This window comes from Daldinia vernicosa (genome assembly GCF_022497035.1).
Source record: "Daldinia vernicosa strain CBS 139.73 unplaced genomic scaffold F5Y00scaffold_62, whole genome shotgun sequence".
NCBI lineage: Eukaryota > Fungi > Ascomycota > Sordariomycetes > Xylariales > Hypoxylaceae > Daldinia > Daldinia vernicosa.
Window position 1 is genome coordinate 1 of NW_025953978.1, and position 16251 is coordinate 16251.

Below are 16251 nucleotides of genomic sequence, written 5' to 3' on the forward strand. Positions count from 1 at the left end.
ATATTTAATTATAAACGTTATTATAAATATTATTAATAATAATTATATAATATTAATTATAATATATTAACCGTAATATATTAATTATAATAATAATAATTATAATAAATAAAAAAATTTAAAAAATAATATTATTAAAATAAAATAAAATATTAAAATAAAATAAAGTTAAAATAAAAAACATTTTATTTTTATATATTATATTAATTATATTATTAATTATAATATTAATTATAATATTTTAATATTTTACCATTAATAAATTTTAATATAAAAATTTTATATATAAAAATATAATATTATATAAATATATAAAGAAAATAAAAAAATAAAAAAATAAAAAAAGTAAAATATTAATTTTAAATTATAAAAATAAAAAATATTTTATATATTATTATTATATAATAAATTATTATAAATTTAATATTTAATTTTTTATTATTAAATTTTTATTATTAATAAAATATGATTTTATAATAATTTTAAATTTTAATTTAAAAAACGTTTTATTTTTAATTTATAAATATAAATATATAAATTAAAAATTTTATAACGTTTATAATAAAAAAAAAAGGTTTTTTAAATTAAAGTTTAAATTATTAAAATAAACGTAATTAATATTATTTTTATTTTAATAATTTAATTAATTTTATATATATTTATATTAAAATAAATATATATAATAATATAAATAAACTTTTTATTTATTTTTTTATTTATTTATTTATATATTATATTTTTTTTAATTATATTAAAATTATAAAAAAACCGTTAATTAAAAAAATTATTTATAAAAAAAAAACCATTTAATATATTAATTATTTAATCGTAAAAATATTATTTAATATTAATATTATTAATAAATATAATTACCATGTTTTTTTTATATTAAAATGCGTAATTATTTAAATAATTAAATTATAAATATACGGTATTAATACAGTTTTAAGATCTTATATATTAACGTTAATGTTTTTTTTTTATAAAGGTACTTAAAACATATAATAATGGTTACACGATAAGACGAGGCTTAAACCTTTAAATGCCGTGATATTAACTGTAAAATCTAAAAGAAGTAAACTTAATATTAATCATATTTCTAATAACTTAAACTACAGCTGTTCAACTAGGATTCAACTTCGATTCTCTCTCCATTTATTAACATGGCGTTGCCTATTCGTGTATGGGTCACTCGTAAGTTATCAACCACTGCAGTCTCTTTCCTGTGACTCCTATTAATCATCTAGCAACCAGCTCCCGGACCTAATCCCTGGAAGGTAAGTCTATCTAAAGGGCGTAACTTTCTGATATTAACACTAATTTCCCTCCAGGTTGTCTTCGTACTCCAAGAATTAGGAGTGCCGTACGAACTGAAAGTGATAAAATTCGCCGACGTTAAGAAGAAGCCTCTGATCGATGTTAACCCCAACGGCCGTGTTCCCGCGATAGAGGACCCCAATAATGGCCTGACGCTATGGGAGTCTGGTGCTATCATTACGTATCTCATCAAGCAATACGATACCGAACATAAGCTGAGCTACACTACTTTCCCCGAGGTGCACCATTTAGATCAATGGCTACACTTCCAGATGAGTGGGCAAGGTCCTTACTGGGGTACCGCGGGCTGGTTAGTAGAATAACCTTCTTATTGTTGCCTCGCTAACACTGATCAACACAGGTTCAGAAACAACCATCCCGAAAAGTTCCCTTCGGCTATCGAGCGATATGCTAATCAAGTCACTCGTGTTCTCGGGGTCTTAGACGGCTGGCTTGAGGGTAAGCAGTGGCTCGTAGGTGACAAGATGACCTACGCCGACATGGCCTTTGTTCCGTGGAACGAGAGGGTGGATGCCGTATTGGGCCTACCGGCGTCAGAAAAGTTCAACGGCTTTTCCAACGTGAAAGCCTGGCACGAGCGTATGACGTCACGAGACTCGTGGAAAGCTATCATGGAGGTTAGAGACAAGTTGATGGACGAACAGGGCTTGATGTGGAACGGCATGCCGAAAGGCATCAAGAATTTCCAGGAGTATGAGGCCAAGATCAAGGCAGGCGATTACAACCAACCCGCACCAGCTGAGGGCAGCAATGATTCATCCAAATAGGGGTATATATTCACCAAGATAAGTTCTAGGGTGCAGAATCCAATTCATTTAAACACCATGGCATATGACCGTCGAGGACCCTTCATTTCGCTCGTATTGAATCTATATCCAAACTTTGTCATCGGCTCGATTCTTCTCGAGATAATCATATACTTCGCCATAATTCTTGCACACGTGCTTCGCATCCCATCCATCGCTACCGTCGAAGCCCTCGGGGAAGGTGGTTTGCTCGCCTTCCAATGCGACGTCTCCACAGCACATGATGCTCTGTCGCAAGTAGTCAAAGCAATGAGTCAAGTGCCACGGCGTCTCCTTGGGCACTCGGCTCGTGTCTGACGTGAGTGCCGAATAGGCCTCGGCAATGGCATACTGTTGGTCGATGTTAGCGACACACGGACGTACACACAGATAGGAAAGGAGGCGGGGCAGAATATTTACCAGACAATGAAGTTGGTGCGTCATGGATGATGTGACGACGAACCGATCCGGGTACGAGTCCAACTGCGTCGGTAGATTATCGTATTCTTGCGGATCCTTGATTTCAAGGTAGCCGAGACCCTCTGTCAGTACGCACACCGAGTTAGCTTGCCGCTCTAATAGCTGATCATTCAGGGACGGAGCGGGCGGTATGCATCTACGTACTCGGCACTAGACTTAACCACTTCTTCCGAGTCTCTTCCGAGAAGAATTCAGAGGTGTTTTCCGGCACGAAGGACGGATCCGGAGAGAACGTCGTGATCTTCTGTCCAAACTCCGGCGCGAACCCCGTCAAATCGCCGCCTCCCTCGAAGAAGTGTTCTCTTCCGTGCCGCCTGAAATCACCCCCTAGAAGCAACAGCACAATGACCACTAATAGGAATGTGTCAATTAACCATCTTTGCTCCTTAAGGACAGCGAGAAACGCGCTCTTCTCGCTCGATCCTGTCCGTGATGTTCCTGTTTCGTGCATATAGTCTTTCTCGTTTAAGTCAAGCGCCTCCAGATCAACGTCCGTGCTACTCGAGTCGTCGCGATCCTCATCACGAGCCATGCTAAGCTTGCGATATAAGTCCTTAGGGTTCCGATGGTCCTTCATCTTCGCCGAATCTTAACCCTTTTTCTAATGAAATCCTCTATACAGTCCTGCTGCCCGGCTCGCAAGTGAGACGTATTAAAACCGAACAAAAATACGGGATGCCGGCCCGAGAAGAAAAGAATGAAAAAAAGAAAAGCCCGATAGACTACGAAATGAATGAATAGAAAAATGGATAAACAAGTAAAAATAAAACGAATTGGTTTATTTCAGAAGAGAATATTAAAAATAAATTCTAAATGTCAAAGATCGGATGGTTAGATTCTGCGACCCCCAAGCGTCTCCGCGACGTTTCATGTCTCAGCATTGCGCGGCTCGCCTCCTATCGCAGCCCACCAAGACGTATCAAGTCCCTGGCGCGCTCGCCAATCGCGAGTTCGTCGTAAGATCAGATTAGGTATTTTAGCACGTGGAGTTGACAGCGCAGCTTGGCGTGGTGGCTTGAGGCTTGAGGCTTACGGTAATCTAGGTAACCCCACTTCAGACCCCACCATTAGGTAATCAATAATTTGGATTGAAGCAAATCATTGCTAACTGCAATTACTACAGCTTTAACGTGCTAACCGTAGTACTACCATTACAACGATAAAAAGCTCCAACCGGACTGGAAACCTCCTCAAGTAATAATATAAGATAACTACCTGAAAGTTATATTCTAAAGCTGACTCGAATAATACCGTATATACCCATCCATAACCATATATATGCAAGATCTTACGGAATGGCTTCCCCAACCCTACCACCTGTTATCTCACTTCAGGGGGCTGATGATAGTAAAATCGAGTCTGTACTCGATGTACTTTTCGAGCCGTCCCAGGATCTTCACCTCATAGCCATTCCAGCGATCCGCAACACCCCTTTCTCATCTTATTCGTCTCTCATCGAACATGTTGGGAGTCTCCTATTTCAGCTAGCAGAAAACCCTACTACTGCCGACTCGAGAGCGGAGTTACATGCAATCCTGGGCTCACATCCGCGCCTGGGTGAGAAGAAGGTAGAGAGTGCGCAGAGTCGGGCTGAGCAGGCACATCTTAAATCATCTGGTGCCTCGGGCGATAAGGAAGAAGAGGCTGCAAGGCTTAAAGCTCTGAATGAGGAGTATGAATCCCGGTTCCCCGGATTACGATACGTAGTATTTGTCAATGGCCGAAGCCGTGAAACCGTTATGAATAATATGCGGGAGCGTATTGACCGCGGCGACATATTCGCCGAGGAGCGAGAAGCTATCCAGGTAGGTGAAGACTATCCAACAAGACGAGCTTAACCGAGATATAAAGATTTCCCCCTATGCTGACACATTTTGGCTTGGCCCCTATCTAGGCGATGGTCGATATTGCTCTCGATCGCGCGAAAAAGCTCCAGGCTACGGACTGAAAGGATGTCCAATCCAGATCTTATTCAACAAAAAATTGTGGAGGAACGTAGACGCATTGCCCATTTAGAGGCGAGCCATATGCTTCTCAAACAAGCTCGCGATCGTTATCAACTCCTAACCTAGGCCATGTATAAGAATATGCGAGCACGTATATCGTATCGCACACTGACAACTAGAACTATTAAGTGTTCATACCCTGGACTCTTAGAAGCACCTTTACTTACCAATTCACTCCGGAAATCAACGAGAAGAAGTTGTAGTTTACTGATCGTCTATCATCGTAGGGAACATAGTATATGACAAGTTACTGATCGGATATGCCTTACAACATAGGTCATTTCCTTGTCGCATATTATTTGAATTTTGATCATCCGAAGCTGCCGTGAGGCTGCGGCATGCTTCTATTCATAACAATAATGCATCTGATATATATTCTGATGTATATTTTCCCTGATGGTTTCTTATTCCCTTGCCGGATGCCACGACACCAACCTTTCCCCCTTCATCCAGCTACAAAAACGCCCAATCTCTGACGATTCCAGGTGCCCAGAGAATATACCTATCATGCACGTCGCTAACAGTTCAAATACCCATGCGTAGTACCTTACGCTATCCATCGTATTCCATCCAGCTCATCCAAGTATTCCTCGTAGAAATGCTCACCACTGGTTGTTTCGCTACTTCCACTACCATCCTCGGGTGACCGCATACCAGACCCAAATAATACTCCAAAATCAGCATATACGTCATCTAAATCATCATCCGAAAAATCTGCGTATCGGGTCTCAAGGTCTGGAGAAGGGAACGCCACATCATCGTCTTCCACTTGTGGTGGTGGTGGTGGTGGTAGTAGTCGTGGTGGATCTGGTGGGTTTGACTGCACACTCGGTCGCGGTGGAGGGGATGGGCAAGTCGCCGGTGGGCTGGGACTCCTGTTCTCGGGGCTGCATTTTTGATTTGTAGAATCTTCCTGGTCTAGAGGGCTCGAACTAAAAGACGAAGGGTGGAATGATGTTGTATGTGGTCGCCACGCTGGAGGTATTGGGTGATCGTAAGGGTTAGGCGCGTGGCCAGGGAACCGGGCTCCTGTCGAGCTATTGGACGTCGTCACTAGCTGTAAACCGTGGCTCAGCGAGTTTCCTCTAGCCGCCATTCCCGCGATCACCGTGTGGCCTCTCAGCACAGCGGCCTGTCGCACTCCAATCCTCACTCTATTGAGAATGGCTGCCTTGCGGATTAGCGCGCTTTGGTGACCGGCTTTCTTTAGAGAGCCGATGGCGGCGAGCTTGAGGAATCGGTTGAGCACAGGTGAGTCGTCGCCGCTTTCGCGATTCAGAATGTGAGTCGCTGGCCACGAGTACGGCTGTGATAGTCTACTCGTTACAAGGTGCAGTCGTAATCGCCGCTTCTTACACGGAAGACTACCTGTTCCGGGCCCGTCTACATCGTGCAATGCGCGGCCCCGCTTAGGAGGCCGGAGGGCAAGGGACGATGGGACGAACGCTTCGCGGGGGAAGCAGAATACCGTCCTTTCCTTTCCTTCTTCACTTGGCACTACGGCGTTTAACGTTGCTGCTGCTACCGGCGATCGAGGTGAATTGACCCGAAATGTTGGGGGCACATCAATGCTGTGCTCTTCTTGGGCTTCCTCGCCGGTCCCAGACTGGGATTGCAAAACCACCGGGGCCGAGTTCGCCTTCTTGGGCTTCGGTCGGCCCTCCGTCGATAACACCGCAGTTGAAACCCGAGACTTACATGGTTGAAGCTCGACTTGGATCTTCGTCAAGCGAGAGCTTGAGTTAGCAACTCTGCGGTTAGCATGATCCTGACTCTTGCTTTCACTGCTCGTCTCACTCCCACCACCACCACCACCGCTGACCCCGGCCTTGAGTATCCGGACAACGCTTGGCGGTGAATTGGGCGCTGATGCACTGATCCGAAAGTAGCGCGACCTGCTACTGTTACCTAAGCTCGGATCATCATCCGAATGACGTGCGTGGCAAGAGGACCAGGGTAGTCCAAAGGGCTCCAGGGACGTCTGGTGCGCATCTAGCTTAACGACCATAGTAACCCTATCCGGCTGGTGCTAGAACCCTTCGGCGACTATAACGAGAGGGTTGAATATCGTTGAATAAGTAATCAACACGGGGATGATGTCGAAGAGAGGAGGAAAGGGATCTGGCTCAGGTTGGGAAGTGTGTCATGATCGCGTAGGTAGGTTTCTGCGCCGGCGTATTGCTTAAGGATATATGAGGTCCTAAGGAGTTAACCAGCTTGATGCACCCACTGCGGCTGATCCTTAATGAACGTATTGACGTATGATTAATGCAGATGCGCCGTGGACGAGAGAATCCAAGATATTGCAGACCGTGACGCTTCATCAAACTCGAAATACGGACAATGCTAGATGGGGGTACTAGCCGAAGCACGGTATCTTTTTCTATACAAGCCAGTGTTGGTGCCTGTAGGTTAGATAGCTAAGATTGTCAACGTCGACTTTGTTATGCTATATCCGTTGAGGGTATACGAAACAGTGGTGGTGGTGTATTGTAACTAGGTATGTGGAGAGTGATGGGAAGGGGAATGCGCCGGAGCAGCGAGATTGGCTAGGCGGCTTAATAAGAGAGAGGGACGGGACGCTGAAGATCGTCGCCTGCGTTAAACCCGGGGAAAGCAATCTTAGTACATACATTAGGTAAATAATGCTGATGGATATTTTCGGGGGCGGGAAGATCCCGACAGTTGGTAACGGACGTATGTCGTATGTGTGCGTCTTGTGTTTCCCTCTTCCTGCTTTGGCTTCGAGCTACGAATGCTACGTGCAAGTTCTAGTGTACGCATCAGGCTGGGTAGTTAGGCTAGTTTAGGTATCCCAGGGTATTAGCTACGAATTACCTACCTATCCTAGGCTATTGCTGGGGCCATGCTGCAAGTGGCACGAGGCGCAGATCCTGCGGACATGGGTGAGAAAGAGAGAGAGAGAGTACATATAGATTGGACGTAGGTGGCTAGCTAGGATCGTGATGAACTAGGTTAGGACTGTTAGTTCTGTTAGTTAGTTCAGTTCCTTTTGCGAAGTTTCAATGGGAGAAAAGGCAGCTATGTATGTACATATCACATATGATATACGGCCTTAAGCAGATTGTCAATTAAGAAGGACCGAAGTAGTCGTCGTCAGCGTCAGCGGATGATGGGTTAGGTATGGTGGTGGCTTGTCAGTCAGATGACAGATGCTAGCGAGGGTTTCCTCGTCCGGTGGGAGAGCGGCTGTTCGCTGTTTGAAGTTGAGGAGTTTCGACTGGTAGGACCCTAACAAGCAAGGTGTGAATAGGCCAAGTATGTATGTAGAGTGCAGGGATTAGTTTGCCGGAGAGAGCCTCTGGGAGTATCATACACGTGAAGGCCGAATCATGTGGGTGAGGTTAAGGAAGCCGTGTGAGTGGCTGAAAGAAAGAAAACGAGAGCCGGGGATCGATCTCAGAAGAGGGAATGCGAGAGCCAAAATCGTACGATGGGGGGGAATCAATCACCAACGATTCCCTCTTCGCTCACAAGTGGGAAATATTGAGGTACAAAGTGGTACGCATGCAGGGACTTGCAATAGTATAAACAATAGTATAGGTATGGGCACTGGGCAGGTAACCCGTAAGGTCACATCCGTCCATATAGGTGTAGGTGTTGTACTGTACAACGCGCGGCTTTAAGAGATATAGATATTGCGAAAGCCGAAGCCGAAGCCTAACCATTGCGGTGAAAGTTGAGAATCACACAGGAAACATTCAAGAGTATGTAGTTCAGGAGCAAAGGGACAATGGCAAGCCAAGCGAAAAACTACATGTTACTTCACATACGATTTATTTACTATTAGTGCGCCTCTTATATTATTGGCATGGCTGCTAGCGGAGCCCAGAGGTTGTATGCATCTTGTTTTTGCTTTCGTAATGGAACGAGACGGTCAACGAATTGGTATTAGACGAATTGGTCGAATCTAACCACGACTAATTCTCTGCAAAGACGGGACAAGACGCACGAACGGGTAACGATGCTAACTACCTCTACATATTATCCCCATATCCTTTCTCCATAGCAACAGTTAGGCCCAATTATACAATGGCAGAGCAACTCGATGTTCGTCTTCCCCTCTTTGGGAATATAATGTCTATGTACAGTACGGAGACAAGGAGACATTCCGAGAGGGCTGATTCCCGGAGTTTGCTAGAGAGCAAACTCGGGATCGTCTACTGGTTGGGCTTCCGCTACTACTGTACATTATATGTGGCTCTGCTGCCCTGCCGAGGCCCGTTCTTTTTCTTTTCCCCACATCCTACCCCATCAATACTCGCCGTCACGAAGACACGAGCTTACGACGTGGTTGCTTTTATCATTCTCGGCTTAGGCAAACAGCGGAATATCATCATCGTATGTGATGCTGTGCCTCGAATAAGCAGCAGCACACAGCTTTCAGCTACTGTTTGCAGAGTACATACATATTACATATTACATATATCCACATGCCAGGATTAGTAGTCAATCCCGTCTGCTGGGAGAGCCAGGGGGCTTCGCACAAGATTCTGTACGGGTACTACTCTGTAGACAGTGTTCAACAAGGTATAAAGGATATATTAATAGCGGGCCCATGGCCAATTGAATCAAGTATAAAGGTGAACACGATCGACATTGTATGTTTCTATAAAAACCAATGTCACGCTGTAGGTATATGTTCGGTAGTACATACCTCCTTGCGGAAATACAGTAGGCAGTCTGAGGACCACGTTTCTTATTCCCTTACGGCCCAGACCTCAGTTGTTTCTGGCGCTCTAGGGCTTGGCGAATCAACGACTACATAAAGTCAAGAACACGCTTAAGCTCAACAATGTATCGAGGCCAGGACAACCCTAAATTGAACCCATGGCTATATAGACTTTAGGGTATAAGTGGGTTTGAGAATAGACCTGGGGGTGATGGAGAATGGGGAGCATCGTCTGAAAGGAGCAAAGAGCGGGGATGTTGATACTGCATGCTTTTACTAATTACTGTATATTATCCCCCAATTCCAATGTCTTTACTCTAGGCAGATTTAGACGTTAACAAGAATCAATTGAGGTGACCACATGTTCCTCGCATACGTACTATACTGTATTAGCCAGAGCGAACTGAGAGAATAAGAATACTATATTGAATGCCAGTCAAGTGTGAACACGCTTCCTAGCGTATTAAATCTTTACTACCTAACTCCAAGCCAATTGATGAATTGCTATTCGGTTCTTCCCGAAGGAGCCAATCGTCAGCACGTTAGTCGTCAGCATCACTTCCAAGAGGATAAAATTTCAAAGGTCACGCGGTCGGAAAAAGGAGTACAATAAGAAAAGGAGAGAACGGAAAAGAAAAATAAGATCCCAGTCCATCTAAAAGGGGAATCTTCCATTTTCGCTTCCATCGACCTTCTTCCAACCGAACCCATGCCTCTCCAGCTATTGGCACGAAGCGAATGTGACAGGCTTACAGATTAGAAAGGTCACCTCGCAGCCTGCCACTACTACTTTCAGCTGCGGTTGGACACATATGTTTCTACTCCGTATTCGTACTGCCGGTTTAGCGTAGCATTCGTTCTGAATAGAACCATGGAACGCCACGGGTTGTCCCCCTCTCCACTGGTCCAACGAGCTTAACGGAGGGAATATACCCCTATATCCATAGCTGCATTCATCCAGGCCACTGGGACTGTGCAACTTAACAGGAGGAATGAGCGAAATCTTGCTCCTTGTTGTTGAATCGTCAAGTTCTGGGGTAATCATCTTGCCAAGCTTCGAGATCAAGATCCCCATGGGGAGGGATCTTGTACGCAATCGCGAGTACCTTAAACACCAATATTTTTAAACCGAGCCTAAAGCGAAATAGAAGGGTTATAAAAGTTTTTTTATCGAGATGTTTAAAATGCTATTTTAAACCAAATTATACATTGATTGAATAAAAGCGTAGGTAATTAAAAAGTACCTGAAGTAGTTTAATGATGAAATATGAACTCATTTTATTATTAGAATCCTCTAACATCGGTTACCGGACTGCTTTAAATCTACCCCTGATTTAGAGGCTACAGGTAAATGAAACCAAGGGTGCGCAACCAACTCTTCCGCTTTAAGCCGCGTCGCCGGATCATACCTGAAGACTTTCGATAAGAGGTCGACCAGCAGCGACGCTTCGAGTTCCGATATCCTCGGGAACGCCTCAAGTATGCCATCCAGCTCGTCCGAGTACGCTATGAAATAGGTCCCGGCGACACACACGGCCGTTGGCTTCCATACGATCGAGCTTAACGCGGGCGAGTAGGGTTCCCTGAGCGCGGCATCGTCGTCGAACATGGCAGCACCCGGCTTCTCGTCCGTAGGGTTGATTGCTTCTCCCAGACGGTTTATGAATAGACCAGGTGGCTCATCAATAATCCCTCGCACCCGGTCCTCCAACGGCCGCGTCTCTTCCAAGCTCCAGAATAGCTCGCCCTCCCCGTCTACAACCGCAACCCCCTCCTCGTCAAACTTCGTCTGCCTCCATTCCTCGGGAAGCTCGCCGAGGGTTTTAACAATCTGCCTAAGCGCGTCGGCCGGGGTATCAGTGTCGTAGTCAAAGAAAAGGTCGTCGCCTGACCGGATCCGAAAGATGGCGCATCCCAGGGCCCAGACGTCTGATGCCGGGCTTGCGGGTCGTCCGACCGCGACTTCCGGTGCTAGGTACTTGGCCGGTATCCCAGGCCGTTCCGATGGCGGGCGTGTGATTGTGAACGATTGGTCAAAATCGATGATGCAGATTTTGCTGCTGAGCACGTTGGTGGCAGAAGAGCAGAAGTCTAAGGGGACCACAATGTATTCGGGTCCGTGAGGCCCTGGGGGATCCTCGGAGTAGGTTCGGAGGGGCGCGGTTTGAGGACTTCCGAAAAGTTCAAACAGTTGATCCTCCTCATACGAGTCAAACTCGTTAATAAGGCGTAACGCTATGTTGCTCGCAGTGAAGTCTTACTGGTTTAGTACCTAAATCTTCGTGTGTTCAACCGGGATCAGCGATTGACCTACCTCCGTGACAAAGCCCGTTTGAATGGAGCTGTACAAGAGCCCGAGCTGCCTCGAGAGACACCTCCCGGGCGAACTCTGGTTTCATTCTCGAATAGATACCCTTAGAAAGCTTAGACAAGTCCGGGCCCAGAACCGGAAATACGAGACAAAGATGTCGGCCATTTGGACCGTCGATCCAGAACTGCCGGTCAACCGTGACAAAAAGACAGGACCCGGCAATGTTAGGATTACTCGCGATCACGGAGCGGTCTTCGTACGAAGGCGACTCTCTGGCGGCAACGATCTTCAAGGCGACCCATCGGTTCTCGCTAGTTTCTCGAGCAAGCCAGACGGTAGAGAAACCACCAAACCCGAGCTTGTGGACGACTCGGTAGCGTCCATCGTACACGTCACCGAGGTGCACCGGGTGGAAGCCTCCCGGCTCATAGTTCTCGAGGTCTTCGCATTCCCCCAGCTCGAACGGTAGGTATTTCCACGAATCGCAGTCGGAATCCGAGTCCATGCCGCGTGGGGCCGTACTGACAAAAGAGCGTTGCGCGACTGAATTACCTTTCTACCTCCTAGGTATATACGAATTCGGGGTTGCGGGTTTGAGTTTGACTTGGATGTGCGATCTACCTTACCGGGGAAGTTTGTCGGAACGGGGTGTCACCGCCGAATCGGGAAGCCGATAGTTTGTGTCGCGCCAATAAGAACCATTCTTGGATGATGTGGACATCACAATTCTTCAGATGAGAGCAATGCGTCTATTCGGTCTCATAATAAACGTAGCCTCATTGTATAAGCACCCAATAGGTAGCTGTATAAGGAGTCTTTAACCCCCTTATCCTGCCCTTCACATGTGCACGTAGAAGCTTTAGAAACAGTCACAATTATTTAATACACGCGATTTAATAATTCTGCCAGTTTATTGGCGAATATGCCTGCTGGGCTTTTTATATACGTAGGTACCTCCTAGGGTAGATAATCTTACATGCGTCAGCAACATCTTGTATGCTAACTGGTTCAGTTTGTTCGACTAAGAAATGCAAAGTTTCTAGTCACTCGGAAATACTTGGTAAAACTGCGTCTCGATAAATCCTCCCTCTCGTCGTACCTCGGCTTCAGGCTTTGATGGTTTGCTAATAAGCAAGATATAGATAGTATAATCGAAGTGGGCATTGTTTGGCGATAGTTCAAGTAGGCTGGCGGATTGGTTTGTCTCTCGCTCTCCTTGCTTCTTGGCCATTATAAGACCGTCTTCTTGTAAGGGTCCTATTTGGCTCGCTTGTCCTTCCACTCACGAACTGCAGCTTCCGAGACGTTCTCCGAATTAACCTAAATATTATATCCGTGTTAGTTTTTATCTTGTTGTTTATTCTCGGCCAGGCAGTTTAAAGCAAACATACCCAGGATCCCGGCCAGCCGATTCCAGTGCGAGGGTCATGACCCTCCCAGTCGACGAAGTAGATGAGATGACCGTTCCGGTCGTGAGCTTCGGTGATGATGGATCGCACGCGGTACCAGCCCTTGCGGGATGTAGGGATACCGTTAATATCAATCTTGTCCACCACTTCCGAATGTTTGCTTCGCCCTTGCCCGTTATCAATTTCAGCGTGTCCTGAATTGTCGCTTTCCTTGGCATCTAAACACTCGAGCTTTCTTCCTAGTAGCCTTAGATGCTGCTTCTGCTTCTGCAATATTGCAGACTTCCTACTACTTTGCAATGGGGAGAGGAAAGTTGGAGTTGAAGCCGAATCAGGTGACGATCCAGCAGTAGCAGAATTCAGCGGCGATATTGAGGAAAGTGTCACGGGTGTTTCCGGCGTATTTGCTAGAGAATATGGCGACGACGATGCAGTAAAGCTCTTGGGCGACATGAATCCAGGAGTTATTGGCGGTGTCGGCGGTAGGGTTGGTGGGGGAGTAGTTGTTATCATGGCGACGGTCTTGATAGCGGCGGCATCACGCAAGCTTTCTTTGAGTGCTCGACGCAAAGAGCTTCGTTGTGTAGTGGCGTTAACGCGCGATGTTGAGGTAGATGGTGCTGATGACGGCAAAGGGAGAATCAGTGCCGGAGAACTAGGAGGTGTGGTGACAGTTGCTACGGCTGATAAGTCAAGCAGACTTTCTCGAACGGCTCTACGCAAGGAACTTCGCTGTGGACGAGTATTCTGAGTATTCTTTTGCAAAGCATGTTTGGCTATGGGCGCAAGTACTGCAGGCTTGTGGGCTTCGGTGCTATTCGTGCCTTTGGGGTGACCTGTCGGCGCCATTGGAGCGACGGTGACAATGGTGATGTCACACGTTGCGATCCATCGGGAGTTAAATAAGAGGATAAGAGGATGCTTAAAATGCTAAAGGCATCTAGTTTTTGGAACTGTGGAGGAAGAGAGGAAGAGATAATAGAAAGAACGATCTTAGAGCAGAACTCTCCAATGATAAGAAATTCACAGTAGTCGCGTTTCTTAGGGAAGTCGCAAAAGTAACAGATAGTTAGGTGCCCACTACGAGGTTGGCCGAGATATGCAGCTAGGTAACCTTATTATAGGGGGGGTAGTCGCAACTTAGAATAAGGTATGTATGAATATTACTAGATTACATAGGTACGAAGTAAAGAGGTAATTATGTGAATAAATACGTGAACAAATAGGTACCTATACCTTCCGTAAGAAAAAAAAAGTCTCTGTTAATATCTATCGTCAAATCTCTAGGCATCACACCCTTGAATCAAGTGGGTATATTAGTCTAGAGCAGACAATGTCTTCTAGTACTGTCAGGAACCCGGGATCCCGTTCCTGTGATGATGCAAATTGAATAAGAGAACCGAGGGCTTTTTAATGACACCGTTCTAGATGCATCGCTTCATAAGCACCCGCATAATCTTGCCCATTTTGGCTCATCATATCAACCGCTCCAATATTAATTCATGGCCATCTACCGACCTCCCCCCAGACGGTGGCTATTCATCACTTTCTTCTTGTTTTGTTACTCTTGCAGGCTTTAGAATGTTTCCTGGTCATCCAGCGCCTCCCCTTCGGCGGGGATTTCGAAGCCTTCCTCGGTTGAGTATAGTATCGTCTGGATTTGTTTAATAAGTCCATCTTCCTGCTTCTCGATCTCGGGGTCTTCGTCGACAGCCTGTTGAATCAAGAGCTCTATATCCCGTAATTTGCTGAAATAGAAGTCTCGCTCGCGCTCGAGGCCGACAACCGTCTCCTTCAATGTCGCGTTCTCTTGGATTAGGGCAGCTGAAGCGGCACCACCGCCACCAGCCTTGGGTACGCGGGGTCCGGTTGTGGGAGTTGTACCACCTCTTCGTGCCGCGGCTGATCCGGCGCCCCCAGTGGCTCGTGCAGCAGCGCCACCAGCAGGAAGGGGAGCACCCTTTCTTCGTCCGACGGCATCGTAGTCTCCACCGGGATAATACTGGTCCCAGAATCGCTTGGTCCATTGTAAGAACTCAAGGTTATCTTGCATCTTGCATTTGGAGAGGGCTTCGACAGGGATGGGCTTGTCGACATTGTGCTTGGCGAACGTGTCTAGAAATAGGGGGAATTAGCACATGAATGGCTTCATGATAATAGTAGTCATCTTTGAATACGACAAAGGCTGAAAAATGGCCGAGGTGGAAGAAAGGGAAAACTAACTTTGCAAGACCTTGAAGTTCTGGATGTAGGCGTACTCAGTGTTGACATTAAACTTGACACGCGACATGGGTACATCTCCGAAGATGCTGTCGAAGACCTGGCAAAGAGCGGCACTGTAAAAGTCGAGGGATATAAGGTTAGCTCAGATCTTTCGTCGGTAATATGCTATGCAACACCACTCATAGCAAGGTTATGGCTGATTGTTTTCCTCTCCTATATTTCCTCTCCTATATTTCCTCTCCTATATAGGTAGCTTGGGTATTGTTTGGCGGGGGAGGGGTAAATATTAAAGCACAAGGATATTCTTACCCAGTACCACATTGTTCAACTTTGGTGATGTTTAGCTGAAGGAGGCTGTTCAGCCATGCTACCAGCTCCTGTCTACATAGAAGCGATGGGGTGTCAGTCAGGAACTATGGCTTTAGAACTTGAGGATATAGATGTGGGGTCGTCACTCACCGAGATTCACCCATGTCTACTTGGGTATAGAGAATTAATTAGTATGAAAGACGCGAAAAAACGTCCCGGGAAGAAAAAAAAGAATATGAATGATGCAAGAGGACGTCTTGGACGAAGGAACGGTAGAAGTTGAGTATTGGGTTGCGGAAACAGCGGGATAGAATGGGACGTTTGACTTGTGGATTTTTATTTGTTAGGGAAGAAAATAGAAATTGATGTCGCTGGCGCGGCGATGACTCTATCACTCCAGCGTGCTGTCAATCAAAAATCGCAAATCCGCGTCGCCCAATCAACAGAGTTACTTAAGCTGCCAAGGTGGGGATAGCTATGACCCTTATTACCGAAGATCAACCTCAGCTGTGATTGCCTGGATCCCGAAAAATGCACGAGATCCCTGTTTGCTTCACGTGATGGGGTAAGTGCATGTGTATGTACCTTATGTATGTAGCCGCACCCTCGCTGTAGTAGCAGCACGCTGTAAGTACATAACAGCCCGGGTACCTCAGAAACCTAAGGAAGGTACTTTCGTACCTGCGTGTAATGAGTG

The 16251-nt window shown here is 45.7% G+C and overlaps 7 protein-coding genes across 7 annotated transcripts; 2 read left to right on the forward strand and 5 right to left on the reverse strand.

Annotated features, from left to right (window-relative positions):
• The first annotated feature begins 1065 nt into the window (after positions 1-1065).
• On the forward strand, positions 1066-2156 carry F5Y00DRAFT_181456 (glutathione S-transferase). Its single transcript, XM_048005011.1, has 4 exons — positions 1066-1194; positions 1255-1277; positions 1332-1627; positions 1679-2156. The coding sequence occupies exons 1-4, from the start codon at positions 1164-1166 to the stop codon at positions 2103-2105; spliced, it is 777 nt and encodes a 258-aa protein (XP_047860983.1). The 5' UTR covers positions 1066-1163; the 3' UTR covers positions 2106-2156.
• F5Y00DRAFT_247163 (uncharacterized protein) lies at positions 1678-3575 on the reverse strand. Its single transcript, XM_048009253.1, has 4 exons — positions 2748-3575; positions 2544-2665; positions 2120-2474; positions 1678-1944 (listed from the first exon to the last, which is right to left on the reverse strand). The coding sequence occupies exons 1-3, from the start codon at positions 3178-3180 to the stop codon at positions 2208-2210; spliced, it is 822 nt and encodes a 273-aa protein (XP_047860984.1). The 5' UTR covers positions 3181-3575; the 3' UTR covers positions 1678-1944; positions 2120-2207.
• Positions 3576-3734: 159 nt separating this feature from the next.
• Positions 3735-4854, forward strand: F5Y00DRAFT_181464 (Oxo-4-hydroxy-4-carboxy-5-ureidoimidazoline decarboxylase). Its single transcript, XM_048005012.1, has 2 exons — positions 3735-4408; positions 4498-4854. Exons 1-2 carry the CDS (start codon positions 3899-3901, stop codon positions 4549-4551), a joined length of 564 nt encoding a protein of 187 aa, XP_047860985.1. The 5' UTR covers positions 3735-3898; the 3' UTR covers positions 4552-4854.
• Positions 4855-5004: 150 nt separating this feature from the next.
• On the reverse strand, positions 5005-7324 carry F5Y00DRAFT_181470 (uncharacterized protein). The gene is made up of 2 exons (XM_048005013.1): positions 7243-7324; positions 5005-7029 (listed from the first exon to the last, which is right to left on the reverse strand). Exon 2 carries the CDS (start codon positions 6615-6617, stop codon positions 5157-5159), a length of 1461 nt encoding a protein of 486 aa, XP_047860986.1. The 5' UTR covers positions 6618-7029; positions 7243-7324; the 3' UTR covers positions 5005-5156.
• Positions 7325-10482: 3158 nt separating this feature from the next.
• F5Y00DRAFT_181560 (kinase-like protein) lies at positions 10483-12542 on the reverse strand. Its single transcript, XM_048005015.1, has 2 exons — positions 11617-12542; positions 10483-11558 (listed from the first exon to the last, which is right to left on the reverse strand). Exons 1-2 carry the CDS (start codon positions 12116-12118, stop codon positions 10597-10599), a joined length of 1464 nt encoding a protein of 487 aa, XP_047860987.1. The 5' UTR covers positions 12119-12542; the 3' UTR covers positions 10483-10596.
• Position 12543: 1 nt separating this feature from the next.
• On the reverse strand, positions 12544-14173 carry F5Y00DRAFT_247181 (uncharacterized protein). The gene is made up of 2 exons (XM_048009254.1): positions 13005-14173; positions 12544-12933 (listed from the first exon to the last, which is right to left on the reverse strand). Exons 1-2 carry the CDS (start codon positions 13869-13871, stop codon positions 12871-12873), a joined length of 930 nt encoding a protein of 309 aa, XP_047860988.1. The 5' UTR covers positions 13872-14173; the 3' UTR covers positions 12544-12870.
• Positions 14123-15949, reverse strand: F5Y00DRAFT_181513 (calponin homology domain-containing protein). Its single transcript, XM_048005014.1, has 4 exons — positions 15705-15949; positions 15555-15626; positions 15246-15358; positions 14123-15137 (listed from the first exon to the last, which is right to left on the reverse strand). The coding sequence occupies exons 1-4, from the start codon at positions 15716-15718 to the stop codon at positions 14599-14601; spliced, it is 738 nt and encodes a 245-aa protein (XP_047860989.1). The 5' UTR covers positions 15719-15949; the 3' UTR covers positions 14123-14598.
• Between the last annotated feature and the right edge of the window lie 302 nt (positions 15950-16251).